This window comes from Punica granatum, chromosome 1 (assembly GCF_007655135.1).
Source record: "Punica granatum isolate Tunisia-2019 chromosome 1, ASM765513v2, whole genome shotgun sequence".
In the NCBI taxonomy this organism is placed as follows: Eukaryota; Viridiplantae; Streptophyta; class Magnoliopsida; order Myrtales; family Lythraceae; genus Punica; species Punica granatum.
The window spans coordinates 10,169,924-10,186,057 of NC_045127.1; the positions used below are offsets into that span (position 1 = coordinate 10,169,924).

The 16,134-nt window shown below is 38.0% G+C and overlaps 1 protein-coding gene and 1 long non-coding RNA gene across 4 annotated transcripts; one reads left to right on the forward strand and one right to left on the reverse strand.

Moving 5' to 3' along the window:
• Positions 1–590: 590 nt before the first annotated feature.
• LOC116187867 (probable ubiquitin-like-specific protease 2B) lies at positions 591–8,990 on the reverse strand. Of its 2 annotated transcripts, none has more exons than XM_031516874.1 (16): positions 8,621–8,990; positions 7,051–7,316; positions 6,898–6,973; positions 6,735–6,784; positions 5,998–6,195; positions 5,826–5,901; positions 5,548–5,656; positions 5,356–5,412; positions 4,819–4,950; positions 4,317–4,517; positions 4,170–4,225; positions 3,950–4,043; positions 3,408–3,498; positions 3,022–3,141; positions 2,156–2,578; positions 591–1,577 (listed from the first exon to the last, which is right to left on the reverse strand). In XM_031516874.1, the coding sequence occupies exons 1-16, from the start codon at positions 8,769–8,771 to the stop codon at positions 840–842; spliced, it is 2,838 nt and encodes a 945-aa protein (XP_031372734.1). In that variant the 5' UTR covers positions 8,772–8,990; the 3' UTR covers positions 591–839. The 2 variants fall into 2 exon arrangements, with proteins under 2 accessions (XP_031372734.1, XP_031372728.1); XM_031516868.1 differs by having other exon boundaries at positions 7,051–7,370; positions 8,621–8,988.
• A 5,325-nt stretch (positions 8,991–14,315) lies between these two features.
• Positions 14,316–16,078, forward strand: LOC116189989. 2 transcript variants are annotated; one of them, XR_004152586.1, is made up of 2 exons: positions 14,316–14,615; positions 15,504–16,078. It is a non-coding gene; the product is annotated as an uncharacterized LOC116189989 (long non-coding RNA). The 2 variants fall into 2 exon arrangements; XR_004152584.1 differs by having other exon boundaries at positions 14,325–14,532.
• The last annotated feature ends 56 nt before the right edge of the window (positions 16,079–16,134 follow it).

Genomic DNA, 16,134 nt, shown 5'->3' on the forward strand with positions numbered 1-16,134 from the left:
CCCGACTCCGGCTCGAAAAGGTCAAATCGAGTTACACTTGTTACCATTGAGCTGATCCCGAAGAGCGCGTGAGCTGCTTGGTTCACTTGCACTCTGGCTGCAAAGTTGGTGCTGCTGCTGATAGTTGTTCCCATAGAGCAAGTCTTGGCCTCACTGGACCGACCCCGGCCTCAGCTAGGCTCAGCAAGGGTTTGCAGACTGGGCATATATTGCCTAGGCCAAATATGGACTGAGGCCATCATTGGCCTCCTCAAGCCGCTCATCAGCTTCGATGAGCCTGTGCTCAGTGCATTCAGTGAGGAGACTTGCTCACCACACGGCCTGAACAATGCCAACATTACTTCCATGCGGGGCCAATCCAGTCAAGCTTTACCTCACTACCGAGACAACCTAAGCCACCCGGACGGCACATTAGTTTATAATACGAAAAGGTTACAACCCTATGGGTTAACACAAGCAAGTCAGGATAGAAACCATAAGTTTCCAGTGCCAAGTCTAAGACGCTGCAAACTGAGTTGATAGATCTCGTGTATCAAGGAAGGAAGCTTAAAACGAAAAATGTAAGGCAAACTTCATGCTTTTCACACCGATGGAATGAAGAGATTGAATATCGCCTTTCGTGAGGCCACTCATAAGATACTAAATCACTACTGTATGTATATATGATGTAGGGTGCCCTAGAATATTCACAAAATGAGCATATGATGTATTTTCATGGCTTTCCACATAAATGACAGAGCAAAAGGCTGGTTAGAATCAAAAGGCACGTTTTAAAAGCTAGCTACCAACTGAGATTCATTCCATTCTTCCCTTTCTTTCCATTCCCTCCCGTGCGCCTCTCACAAATGGAGATCCTCAGACACATCACTGGTGGGCCCTTCCTCACCTTTGAGCGGAGGGTTGATCCTCCTCCTCTTGGCATCACGCTCCTCTTCCGTCAGCTCAGTAACCTCCTCCTGATCACCCATCTCGACCACAGCTGCGGGAGCTTCCACTGCTTCCTCTCTGACTACATCAGCACCCTCCTCCGAATCTTGAGCTGGTTCACTTCCATTCAGATCGGCACCTATCTGTGATGACTCCGCAGGTCTATGTTGGGGTGAGCCAACATTCTCAGGCTCAGGAGTACTTTTGACATGCATTCCATCGTCCAGACCCTGGGAACCTAATATGATCTGAGTCTCCAATGGGCCAGCACATGAGGCAGAAGCAACTAGCTCCTGTTCTTTTGGTTCCTCCCGGTTTTCCGCTAAGGGGGAGGGATGCTCGTCCGTATTGAACTTTCCACTAGGACTAGTAGCTTCATCTCCATGATTAGTATTTTCCAGTACTTTTATCTCCTCCGAATCTTCTACAATATGAGCTGATGTCTCCAGGGATTCAACCCTGTCTTCCTCCTCTCCCATCAGAGATATTTCAGATTTCCAAGTATGATGGGGTCCTGTGAAACCACCATCATCTGAGTAAGGGACCCCATCAGCTTGAGGTGAGCTTCTGCCCATTTCCCTGAAATCAGTTTCTTCACAAGTCCCGTAAGGCACATAGTCGAATTGTGCACCAATTTCTGCATCCTCTGCCTGCAGAACATATCACTGATAATTAGATGTCAAGCGAATTAGAAGATTCAGAACCAATGAATCTGCGATGCAAAAAGTTCTGCCACACGCGAGTCATCTGCAGTTTGATCCTGCCTTTTCTTCTTTCGGCCAAATGCAATGACACAACTAAACTGGGGCAAGAACGGGTGTCATTTATTAAAAACGTTCATGTTAATTTGGCAGGAAAATGAGGAAGAGTTTCCCATTTTTCAAAGAGGATACATGTATTATCATCCGATATGCCCTATAAAGTGCCATTCACTGAATCCTTCCCCCTTCTTCTCCTTCATTTTTCAAGAAGGCAATGTGAAAATGGAAAATCAGGCTCATCTTTCAAATATCATTTTCTTCTTTCGGCAGGTCAAATACAAGAAGTAAGGTTTTCAAATCCTTATCACATAAAATCTTGCTGGATACTAATTTGCAGAATCAAAATCTGAATATTGTTGCCATATAATTGATAAGAATTCAAAGGCACTAGTTTTCTTAAAGAACTAGTACTGAAATAGGCAAAAATACTATCTGGAAACATGCTAATGTTAAGGTTTGATTAATACCTCCATTGCCGAGACACCATTATCAAGGGGGTAATATGATTGCTCATTGAAAGACTGGCAATGCCCAAGAAATGATCCCCCAGAAGTTCCTGGCTCGAATAGCTCTCTGAGAACAAGGCCTGACTCATTACTACCACACTGAGCATTCCTGACAGAAGGGTCCACTAGCAGATCGATTTCAATCCCCTTGTCCGCTTGAGGAACTGAATGACAAGATATGATAGGGTTGGATGTCCCAGCAAGAGAGTTGCCACTATATCTATTTTCGACCTTTGTTTCAAGAATTTCAGGGGACTGGGGTTTATCACTGGAATAATCCGGAGAAGCATTCCGAGACTGCCCGTTGAGAAGTTCGTAAATCAGTTTCTGAATGAGGGTGCGCTTGAAAGATGCCTCCATAGGTTGGAACCAATCCACGTTGAGCTGAGAAAAAGCAGGTGTCACTATGAGTACTTCAAATATCAATTAATAAAGAAACTTCAGCTTCTTCACAATAGTAGCACTGAATCCTTGAAACCTCGGTAACAGGAACTTTTACAATTATAGAGCACAGAAACTGAAACATCACGTAAACGGTCAATGATGCATGACTAATCCAAGTTGTACATATGAAAAGATGAGACCACTATTTACATAGAAGGAAAGCCTTATAATTTCTCATGAAAATGAACATGTCCACGGGAAAGCAAAGAACCACTAGCTGAACACTAATGAACTAAAGAGAAGATAACAGGCCAAAGAGGCAAGTAAGTCAGAGTAATTGTTGGCCTTTGATTCTCCTACAAACTCAAGCCCCAACAGTTCTAGCATATCAAAAAAGTTGCACTTGAGGATTTAACTACAAAAGAAAGAGGGAAATAACTCACATATCTAGAGAATTTGGAAATCTTGGTAGGGTTGAAAGTAGGAGGGGCTTCCGCCAAGAAGAGCTCCAGATAATGTAGCAAAAAGAGGCCACAATCGAATGAATTTTCCTGCTGTGGCAGCTGAAAAACAACCATAGCTAGATATTAAAGCCAAAATATAGAAATACTTACATGCATGCTCTGATAATTTGGCAAATGTAAATTTTAGATTGATTCATTAAAATTTTCCGCTGACCAAGGTGGATTTAGTTAAAGAAAAGCCATAAGATGCATCAAAAGTTTAAAAGACACTTAAGTAAGAACACTTCGTGACAAACAAATGGAACCTGTTACTCTTAATGCAACTACAGCAAAAGAAAATGAGTAACAATGAACAAGGGTCATACATCAAGAGGCACAAATCGCATATTGGAGAATTTTGAGGAGGGGTGCTCGGATGCGTCATTTCCCTTTTCTTTCCACTCCTCCCACAAATAACTGTACAGTACCAGAGAGGGAAAAAAAGGCACAGGTCAACTACAAGCAAAGTAAGATGTACTACAAAAGGACTGATATAACACAATTTGAAATCCAATCCTATGGCTTCAATATAAATCTTCAAGTAGTGTTTAGAAGATTCCAACAAAAGTAGCCAAAGGATATCACTATAAAGATGAAGCACACCTACTAATTTAATTTGCAGCCCACAAGTTAGAGCAAGAGATGTGAAGAATAGCTGTATCTACAATTCTTTGCAGAAATCATTAAATCACGATCTAAAAACCAAAACCCAATAGACAATAACAAAGATAGCGGTGAGAAGGATGCAAGAAGAGACAAGGAAGTGATATCCTCCATGGAGGTAACGTTATATACATAATCACACATCAAAGTCACCTTGTCTGCATAGAATATTATTTATCTCTATATTCTCGGTACATTTAGGTACCTTTGAACTAGATTCTTGAGACCCGTATGGCTTCCTCTAATTGAGTCCATGTGCAATATACATGGTACTTTAGCGGCCTTGGTCAAGTCTTCATCTGACGTAGCAACAGAACATTAGGGAAATAAATCAAAAATACATTATCCTATTGAACTCTGTATCCATCACTCAACCAAAAAGGCCACGTAATAAGAGAAAAGCAGCATAAAATTGTTGCACTCACCACTAAAACTAGCAACCTCGCCAGGGTGACAGATGACAATCAAGCTCCAATGGAGACTGTAATCAGCTCAGTAAAAGAATCCATATGAGCAGCAAATCTGTAATATATGCTATAAGATGAAAGTGTTGGTTTTGCGAACGGTCTTACTTGAAGTTCACAGGAATGAAGATGTAATCCTTCTCAAATAAATTGATTTTCCTGGTCCATTTACGAACACGTAGAAAAGCTGCCCTGCCATCGCAAGCACTAGACGGATCTTTGTCCATATCCGCAAGCTTCCTAAAAAAAAAGCTATTGAAAAAGTGGAATCTGTGCATATCTTCTTGGTGGATTTGCTTCTTCAAGTACCTGTAAAAACATAGAGAATCTTTAGCCAAAGGAGTCGTACTCCTAGAAATAATCTTGAGATGAACCTGTTTCACACAGAAACCTACTCCAACTCCAGTTAAACCCACTAGTGCCAACCAATAAAACTATAGCCAGTGAAATGAATTCTATCATTTTGTGCATGTGATTTTGTGATGCGAGCACACGCGTTTTCCTCCATATTTTTCCATATACTACAACATATTCAATTAATTTGACTATTTTTCATAAAAATGTTAAAAAGGAATTTTTAACTATACAAGACACATATATAATTACTTACTTGATGTAAAAATCAATAATGGTATCATTGATAAATGTCTCCGGTTGTAGTAAATCAACATCTCTTTTACTGATTGACACGGCATCTGAATCCCCCTTTGGGTAGATAAGCTCTTCAAAAGGCTCATCAAAACTGAAAATGCAGATGTGTGCAGCATATAAGCACATAAAATATTAATAAGCACGCATTTAAATTTAGCGGAGAAGTAGGAAACCAGATGGAACCTCACTTCTAACGCGACAGGGAAATGATAATACATCCACACACTGGTGAATTAACCAAGGGAAGTACAAAACTAGATGAAACTTTACTTCTGAGGCACCAGGGGAATCCGTAGAACTACAAACATTTCATAATTACTCTTTCCTGAACTTGTTTCAACAATTAATCTAGACAATGAAAAACCCAGTCTCTCATAATAAAAATTTTTCCAATGAATATCGAGTCATTCTAAACTGCAAGTGATATAAAGAGAAAATAAGACAATTATGACCGTGAAAATAGCATTAAATCCTGGAAATGTATTGCTTCACTTACTTAGGAAAATAACGCTTCTGATGGCTCACGTCAACAACATCCATCCCTGTGTCAGTACTACAAAAGACAATATTTTTGTTAAAAAAATGAAGTTAAGAGGAGGAATATAAGTTAACCAAATTGATTATCGTGTATCCATTAAAAAAAAGAAGATTATTTGGAAACAATAACAATAAAATATTATGCACTCACGCGATTACAAAGTCCCATATACTTGAATATTTCACATTCAAGGCCGTTATAACATCCTGCTTCTTAAACCAGTTTGGATCAACAACAGCAAATTTCAACTCCTCAATACCTGCAAAGGCATAAAAGAAATCAATTAAACCATTAGTGCGAGAAAAAAATTATTTCATCGTAGTAAGAGGACAATGAAAGCAGAAAAGTTCAAACATGCATAAATAATCTAAGCCAAAATCATAAATCCAAGTTTTAAAAAGGATGAAGACTCCAATATGTGCACTGACCAGAAGAGCTGTTCGTGCTATCAGCTTGCGTTGCATCCTTGGAGATCAGATGCAACTTGATCAAGACTGTTTCAACCTGATAAAATTTGACAATTGTCATGCAGCTGAGCATTCACCAACAGAGATAGAAACTTCCAAAAGAACATCTCAGTAAAAGAATCTTGTTACTTACTTTGTTAAACCACTGACATGAAATATTGACAATATCATCTACAGAACATTCAAGGGTCAAGCCTCTTTCTTTTCCATGAGTGGTCGAACCCTCAATTTTCACACAAGTTCGAGAAAAGCTAAGAACGGGCTCCATGTAGTAATTGGCCCTGTATATGACGTATTCAGGAAAAACCACAAGCGCCCCATTTGTGCCAACCTACAATTGTGTAGCTGCTTTGTTCAGATAACTTCTGAATATTTCAGTAAGAATAGAAAAAACTGATGCGTGATTAACAGCATGTCAATTTACTTATAATAACCATGTAGGAATGGTTCATCTTTCTCATGAAAATTGTTACATCAGCTTATCAGAACAATATGGATGACTAACCAACTGCAGATCATCATTCATGTGGAGAACTTTAGCAGGACAAGAGAGAGAAGAAAGGCCAGACATAGCCAAAAGGCAACAAAAGGAAAGAATGGCAATACAGAGACACGTAAGAACCCAATCAAGGATATGCCAAAAAAAAAAAATCAACGATATGCCATGCATATCACTGCCACATACTTTATGTTTCTATTGGTTGAGGTGAAAATCAGTATATCCAGGGAGTTGGAAACAGATAACAGTTCTCCCAAAGTGACAACCGACTGGGCTAAAAGATCAGACAAATGAAATCAAACACATCAAGATTGAAATGCTACACAATAAATTTCATCATCAGATGGAATGAGTTTAGAGATGATAGGTACCAATTCCATGCTGTCCACATGAAAGTTTGATGCATGGCCATTTAAAGAACCTGAAATAATATAATCAAGTAAGAACATAAAACCTAAGGAGCATATCCATTCTATCACTTCATATGAGTCTTGATCACAAAAAAAAAAAGAAAAGTAATATGATAAAACGGACCATCTTCTTCAATATCTGAAGTAGAGGCTTGCTCATTAGCATTCTCAGCATCAGAATTCAGATCAACAGACTTGTCCTGCAAAGAGCTTGCCATTATGAACTTCAGCATGTATCATGCTAGTAATTCTGAAGAAAGATTTTCAGTTAACTTACGTTGGATGGAGACTCTGAGAGGGCACTATTGGATGGACTTTCCCCAGGTGAAGATGCATTAGGACTTGAAGTCCTCATCTCTTCTTCAGAACATGAACTCCTATATTCTTGATTATCTATCCTGCAGTAAGTGTCCAGTCCATCACCTAAAGAATCAAATTGCATAGCAAAAGTGACAGTGGCGCTTGATTCTTTGATAGGACTGCCCCCTCCCATGCCCAATGCAGCATTCATCGTGCAATTTTTCTCATCAGGATCATCGACATCTACACAAGGCAAATCCCCAGAATTTTTACTCTGAAGATTGGATCCATGGGCGACTGCAAAGACAGTTTGAATAAGTGACATCGATGGAGCTAATAGCTTCTCAATAAATAAAAACCACCCACCAGAAAAAAGGCATACAGTTTTTAAGCATATAGAATTAAGTAAACTAACAACAATCTCCAACCGCTAGTAATTGAAAAAGAAAATTCACTAAGCAATTAGTTGCAGGGTCTGATGCACCCAGTCCCAAACATAAGCAGCTGATAGAATCCATGTCGTTGTTTATGCTTTTCCAAATGTCATACATAACATGGTGACAATAGATGGCAAACAACCCATTATACACAATAACCATATATTTAAACACATGCAATCACAAGAAAGAGATTCAACACAACAAGGCTCCCTTCTGATTAGGACACATCTCTAGCCAGATATCCAACCGAGATCATCCTCAGCACCAGTAACAGTACAACACCTATTGCATGGGCTGCAAATAATTCTGCTTATTCAAGAGATAAACATGCATGCCTCTGATTCAATGGGAAAAACAACCAAGCCAGCAACATGTACAAGAAAACTAAAATGCTTTCTCCTTCTAGCTTGTTCTCCTACTACCACTTTTCGAGCGCCTCCATCACCCAACTAAAGAAAATCCTAAACTTTAAATTAGCATATGCAATGGTTGATCACACAGTTCAATATACATTCTAAGCCCAAAACATTTTTTTTTTTGGGAAACAACTACATTTTTTCAACGTACAAGGTTCCTCATTTTCAAGGATCAAACTTAAAGTACTTCGTGCAAAGATTTAAGCCACGATCTCCTAATTAGTTGCAGGTAATCACCTGCCTGTTTCCACCCCAAAATATATGCCAAATCTTACTTCCAACAAGGGACCCTCAGGTCCATTTTTTTAGTTCAATAAAGCCTTTGCTTCATCTTCAACTTTCTTTCCCTCAGAAAGGATGTTCTGGAACAGTACTGCAGCTCAAAGGCTAGCGGGAAAGCCCAAACTAGCAAAAGAAGGCCAGACAAAAACATGATCGGAAACCCATCAACTGAGTTCCCTGTTTGCTACCCCACCATTTGACGCCACTGAGGCTAACACTGCAAAAGGTTAAGCCAAAAAACAACTGCTAAAGGGACACAGCAAACCCAGAATGACCGTCCAAACCAAACTCAGAAGCGCATTGCCTCCATTTTCTCCCCACAGACGCTCGTCAGCAGCCCAACAACCCCACATTTTCCGGCATACTAAAACTGCAGCTCAAAATGCTAACACGATGATCACGAACATACCGCATTCGAGGAACTTGTACTTCAAGCCGGCGTGGTCGTCGACCCTAGGTTTCCCGAACTTCCCCAAAAGCTTGCGAGCTGATTCCTCGGGGACCTCGTCCTCCTCCTTGAAATCGAACACCTCGAGGCCTCTGCACGAGGAGCCCTTCATGTAGACGACCGTCGATCACGCACCCTCCGGTGGGAAGAGACAGAACTCCCCAAGCGAGTGAGCTCCCAAATCACTGTCAGGGGGTAAAAATCGGGATGGGCCTCAGAGTGCGATCGCCAGCTGGAGTTGAAGTCCGTGCCCTAATTTTCTGCAGTAGAGAGAGAGAGAGAGAGAGAGGGGGGGGGGGGCGATGAATGATTAGTCTAAGGACCGGAGATTGATCAGTCGGAATTAGAGAGAGAGAGAGAGAGAGGAAGTGGAGTAAGGCGACAAGTCGTCGACAGGACGACGATAAGGAGGGCGGCAAGGGACAGGGAGCCCGCTTGGCCCGGCCCGCACTAATGTGGGCAAGTCTTAACCGCGTCACATGGCAGCGTGTCACAAAAGATTCAATAAAAAAAATCTTATGGTGCATTTGCTTTCAGAGTTAAAGTAATTTTGATTTTAATTGTGAAAATGATAAAATATTGTGTAGTGTGTTAAGTTAAAGTTAAAGTTCAAATTTTTGACTTGAGAAATGTGTATTTTTGTTGTGTAGTGGGTTAAGTTAAAGTTAAAATTAAAATTTTTATGATTTTAACCCTGAAAACAAACGGGCCATTATTTTTCCTAAACAATGCCATTTTTTAAATTTGTAACCATCGGTGTTGATGTGTTTAATATTAATTGATTTGTGATAGATATTACGTGATATATCCATAACGTCACATGACTTTCTCCTAATACGGAGGAATTGACCAGACTTGTCAGACACGCGTATAGCCTAATTGAGGCCTATCAGGACTAAATTGGGCTTGCTACTTCCTAGTTCCCTCATTGATCTTCCTTTTTTGGTTTGATGTCATGTTGCATTAGATTAATTCTAATCGAAAGTGATGTGGAAAAAGAAACTAGCTGGAACTCAAAATTCAAGATCTAAATCAGCAGCTTCCTTCTCCTCGTTAAATTCTCTTATTTAGGTTGCGTTTGGTAATAGAGTTGAGTATAATTTAATTTAATTTTATAGTTTTTAAAAATTAAAAATTGACTCATAATTTTTTTATTATTTCAAAAATAACCCTACTCCTCTCTCTTTCCACTGAACTCCCTCTCTCTCTTCTCGACTTTCTTAGCTGCTCTTTGTCTTTCCCATGGCCATCCACCATCGATCCATCCATCTTCCCACTGCATCAAATCACAGCAGCAATCAAAGCCTTTTCTGCCTCGAATAACAGCAGCAAGCCTTTGATGGAAGCATCGCAATGGAGCTCCCGATGAGATCAGGACACGGTTCAATCGAAGCTAGATCGACATCAGTGACTGACATGTTCCTTCAATCGAAGCACTCTTTGCCTCGAATCACATCAGCAAGGCTTCGATTAGCCTTCGATTCGAGGCATTGGAGATGGACACGGACACGAACACCAGAGCTTTGATTAGGTTTCGAATCCTCGCAAAGGCCAGAGCTTGGATCGGGATCAGAGATGGAAATGGACGCTCTAGTTTAGACTTGGCTTTTGGCGACTGGACGACCGACTCTATGTGGAAGCTGTAGCCGCACTTGGGGAGGAGGCATGCCTTCTCGCCCTCCTCGAACTCAAACATGTAGACGGCGCATGGTTGGGCTGATGGGAGAAAATGGACGAATGTGCTCAAGAGGAAGATGGTTCTCTCATGGATCTCAACTTTGCAAATGTGATTTTAAAATCACAACTTTAACCTAATTCTATCAACAATAAAATAAAATAACTCATACAAAGTCAAAGAGTGAGCCTCATTTATACCACTTTTTTTCACAACAAAACAAAATAACTCATACAAAGTCAAAGGGTGGGCCCCATTTATACCACTCTTTTTCAAAATCAAAATTTGATTTTAAAATCCTACTTTGAAACCAAACGCAACATAAACAATGCAGTGATGGAGAGGAGAGAGGGGAGCTAGGGCATGTTTCTGAAAATGAAACAAATTGTGGGACTATTATTCAATTTTAAAAAGTTTATAGTTAACTTAACTTAGTTCCCAAACAAGCCCAAATAACTATATTTATTTGGAATTATAATGATTGTGTTATTGAATTATGAAAAAAAAAGAGTAATGAATAGTTGAAAAAATTTAATATTAAAAATTGTATTGAATGGTAGTTAAGATAAAAAATTGAAAAAAAGATAAAAATAATAATTGTGTTGTTGAATTGAGATAAGTGGAGTTAAAAGTGAAGTAGAGTTAAAAAATTACTCATTTGCCAAACAAGCTATAGTGTCACTGGGACATGCCCTTAGCCACTGAAAATAAGATCCACATAGCCCAAGTTTTGTTGCAGAAGAACTCTCTTCATCTTTCAAATTAGTTGTTTTCGGGTCTCTAAAGGATGAACAATGAACACACTCAATATTATCTTAAGTGGAGGTTTTTTTTTAAAAAAAACTCATAAAAGCACGCACTATTGTCGCTAGAACTACCAAATTGCTAACCAGGCTTAAATCACTGGACTGGACTTATTCGTCGGGACCCTTATTAGGCCGGGACTTCTAGTCGAAGCTATCCAAATCGAGTTTCTATTTAGAAACGGTAGATGATCCACATAGTCGAAATATACAATCAAATCGTAGAAACATAAGTTTCTACATAACAATAAAGATAGATATTTAAAATAGTTTTATCACCTTAAATATGAAAGTTAATCTTGAGAAAACTAAAATTAAGCTTAACTTGTATTTTTTTCCTTTTAACTTCACTTATCTTCAATTTAACAACACAATTATTACTTTTCATTTTTTTTTCAATTTTTTTTATATTAACTACAATTCAATTCAATTTTTAATACTAAATTCTCTCAACTATTTATTACTTTTTCAACAATTCAACAACACAATCATTACTTTCTCTCAATTATTCATTACTTTTTCCCATAATTCAACAATATAATCATTGCAACAAAAAAATAATATTTATAGTGGAATGAAGTCGAGTTAAACCCCCTCCATTCCCAAACAAAACCTAAAAGGTTCAAGTATCTACTGCTCAGATGCCCCTATCATGGTATTAGGATTGGACAAAGATGTCGTCATTCTACAATGGGTTGCTAAGACTCACTCAAGCTAATCTTGACGTGGTTGCAAATGGATCTTTCATGAAAAAAATCATATAGGGTCGATCCTAAACTCCTTGAGACGTTGGACAAAAAAAACTATCAGTGGCTTTTGATAGACTTAAACGAGCGAAGAGTAGCTGTAGTGCATGAGCTTTGATTAGGGGTGTAAACGAGTCGAGTTGAGACTGAATCTACAAGGCTCAAGCTGGTCTTGTCAATGTGCTCCTGAGTTCAGGCTTCGACTTGAGCTTGGTCAAGCTTGAACATTCGAGCTTGGCTCGTCAAATAAATTGAAGGCTCATTCAAGCTCGTGAGTGTTTCGAACCGAATACTATAAACAACAATCTATATATATATAGAGTTGTATCATACCCTATTAACTAGGAGTAGAATCGTAAATGTATAATCAATTAGTATGCTATATAGAAATTGAATAATATTAATTACTATTGTAATTAAAGAAACTAAATTTTAAAAAATTAAAGAAGAATACTATCCCTTATTATTATTATTATTATTATTTTATAAGTAATTGCAATTTTATTAGTAATTATATATACATAATCTTAAAGACTAAGAATTATTAAACTTTACTCAATTAATTTTAATAATCATTATTAGCCGTATAAAAGTTAACTTAAGTAAATCTCTCATAGAAGCGATTAGTTATTTTACAAAACTTAATATATGAAATATGAGTGGAAAAAGACAATTACGAATACCTAATATTAAAATTTCATAAACTCTATGATTATTAATCTTTCATTAATAATAAGGGTAAATTACACTGATGGTCCAAAAAGTTTTAATAATATATCAGGTTGGTCCAAAAAGTCTTTTTTGCTACTTGATGGTACTAAATGTTTCAAAGTTGTAACATGATAGTATAAACCGTCATCTCGCCATTGACGCCGTCAAGCCGATGCCGATGGTGCAAAACCGATTTTTGTGGGACGTTACATGATGGTGCAAAATGTTTTGAAGGTGTATCTTAATAGTACAAAATGTTTTACGTAAGTTACATGATGGTGTAAAATTTACAGTCTTGTAAAAGACGGCTTGACGACGTCAAAGACGAGATGGCGGTTTGTACTATCATGTTACAACTTTGAAACATTTTGTACCATCAAGTAGCAAAAAAAAAAAAACTTTTTTGACTAACCCGATACATTATTAAAACTTTTGGACCACCAGTGTAATTAACCCTGATAATAAACTAGCCAGGGATTTTTTTGGATTTTATAACTTTTTTCTTGTAAATTGAATCGATAATTGAGATCATGTCTATGAAATATTTTACATAAATAATTTGCTTATGAATTCTTTAATTAATATTATCTAGCGTGGGTACGAAGTTTATCGTATTAAATTTTATATAGTACAAGAACAATTTTTTTTTCTATATATTAATATAAATTATAAATTTAATATTAATAATTGTGTAATATCTAATGTTTCATAATAAATTTTCGTTTCAAAATGCAATGCACGGGTTCAATAGCCTAGTATCAGACAAAGTATAATCCAACGATATTGATTACAACAAAATATCAACTATAATTTTATTGATTTCCGAAATATAAAATTATTATTACTGGGGCCTTATTATGTGGGCGGAGGGCCTGAGCTATAACAACCAATAATATATATATATATATATATATAATAAAAAAATTCACTCAGGCTCACGAGTTTTTCGAGCCGAATACTTTAAGCTCAAACTTGTATGATTGGAGAGCTTGAGCTCGATAAGATCGAGTCAAATTCGACCTTTTATTGAGCCAAACTTGAGCTTTCATTGAGTCGAGCTCGAACCGTTTGCGAATTATCTCGTCTCACTTACACCCTTAAGTTTGATATTGTGACTACAAGTCTAGCTTAGATAGGGGTGCTGTACAAAAAGGTTCGGTAACATGAACCACTACAAGAAAACAGTCATAATCGAATAGAAAAATTTAGACGAAAATTGACATGTCCAAATTATAGACCGACTTATCAACGGAAAAGAGACGGAAGTGTTAGAGGCGGAAATTGAGACGAAATTTCCATCTAAAAGCCTTATAGAACGAACAATTCGTCTATATGCTAAGTCGGGAAAATCCGTCCATAATTCCATACATAAACTTTTAGACGGACGGCATAGACGGAAAATTACCGTCCCTAATCACATAGACGGAAACTTCCGTTCCAATTTACCTCTCTATTGCTTGGACGTGTTTGGTGAAAACTGAGAATCCGTCTCAACATATAAGAGGTGACTTAGAAATGGAATTTTCTGCCTCCATGACTTAGAAATGGATTTGACACAGAATTTTCCATCTCAACAGTAATAGATGGATTAAAGACAGAGACCCTCGTCTCAACAGCTTAGACGTGAATTGACTGTGAGATTTCGTCTCCACGTATTAGAGATGGATTTCACACGGAATTTCCCGTCTCAATCACTTTAGAGACGGATTACAAAAGGAAAATAGAGTCGGAAAATTCCGTCCATATTCCGTAATTAGATGCTTGTACAGAACTCTGAGTTCCATTCACATAACAGATCAGATTGACCAGATGGACAAGAGACGTCATTCTGCTCTTCTTGTCTTATATCCCACCCTCCCCTTGCTCCACGGCGCCCCATATATCGAAATCTTTGAGGGATTCGAAGCTCCTCCGATCCTCCGACGGCAATTTTCTCCAGTAAGCCTTATTGATTCGGCCTTCTCGATGCAATTGTATGTTTCATCATCAAAACCCTAGCTTTGTGTCAACTCCGTATATAGGTGAAGCTTTTACGATTCGTTCTTACACACGTACAGTTACGGTTATTGTTATATAGCTAATCTCTCAATAGACTTCAATCGAAAGCTTTGATCATATATCTGTAAATCTTTGACCTATGTGATTAGCAAAATACATATCGAGCGATTAGAGGTCAAATTTGTTAGAATTAAATCGTTTAATTGATGTCAATGAAAATTGCCATATATAGCCCCTGGTATAAGAGAGCTTCCAGTCTTAAAATTGGGCAGATAAATATGTTTATATATAAGTTGAGAATCACTGGCCAGAAATTTATTAAGTGTAAAACATAATGCACCTTTAGAAAAAAAAAGGGTAATTACACCGGTGGTCCAAAAAGTTTCACTAATGTATCAAGTTGGTCCAAAAAGTTTTTTTTGCTACTTGATGGTACAAAATGTTTCAAAAGTGTAACATGATAGTACAAACCGTTATCTCACCATTGACACCGTCAAGCGAAGCTGACGTGGCCGACACGTGGCTCCAATATGTTTTTAGGAGTTGATGGAACGTTACATGATGGTTCAAACTTTTTTGAAGTTATCACTTAATAGTCCAAAATGTTTTACAGATGTAACATAATGGTACAAAATATTTCTTTAATTAACTTAAAGGTCCACCCATGTCAATGACGAGATGACGACGTCAATGGCGAGATAACGGTTTGTACTATCATGTTACAACTTTGAAACATTTTGTACCATCAAGTAGCAAAAAAAATTTTTTGGACCAACTTGATACATTAATGAAACTTTTTGGACCACCGATGTAATTACAAAAAAAAATTTATAATGCAGTAATCTTGTTGAAATTTTGACTATATATATAATGATCTAGTAACTTTTTATGGATTGTGTGATTATATACAGATGCATATTTCTCCGCACAGACCTGGATGTATGATAGGACCCACCCTAGCCACGGGGGCCTCAGACCGGAGTTCATTAAAGGGGTTGACATATTTATACGACATGCTTTCAAATTGGATCTATTTAAGATGGTAGAATCGGATGTCCTTGCGTAAAATGCCAAAGGCGAGGGAAAATCTTATCAGAGAAAGACGTGAAGTTGCATTTGCTGAGGTGAGGGTTCAAACCTAATTACTGGTATTGGACAGATCACTGGGAGAAGGTTGAAGCTCAAGCCAAAACTGCACAATAGGATTTTCTGGATCCACCGCAACTGGTTGAAGATATGATACATGATGCAGCTATGCAAGAATTTGGGTATCAATCTGAGCAGAATGGCGGTGCAATTTCTACAAACGAGGATGAGCACACCAATGACAACGACGAAGAAGAGGATCCCAATGATGATGCTCACCGGTTTTATGAATTGCTTAACAAGTACAACAAGCCGTTGTATCCAAGACGCTCTCATTCTGCATTGCCTATTGCAGTGCGAATAATGAGAATTAAGAGTGACTAGAATTTGCCCCATGATACTGTTGATGAGTCGTTCACACTGTCCGAGATAGTTCCCGGGGAGAATAGTGAATGT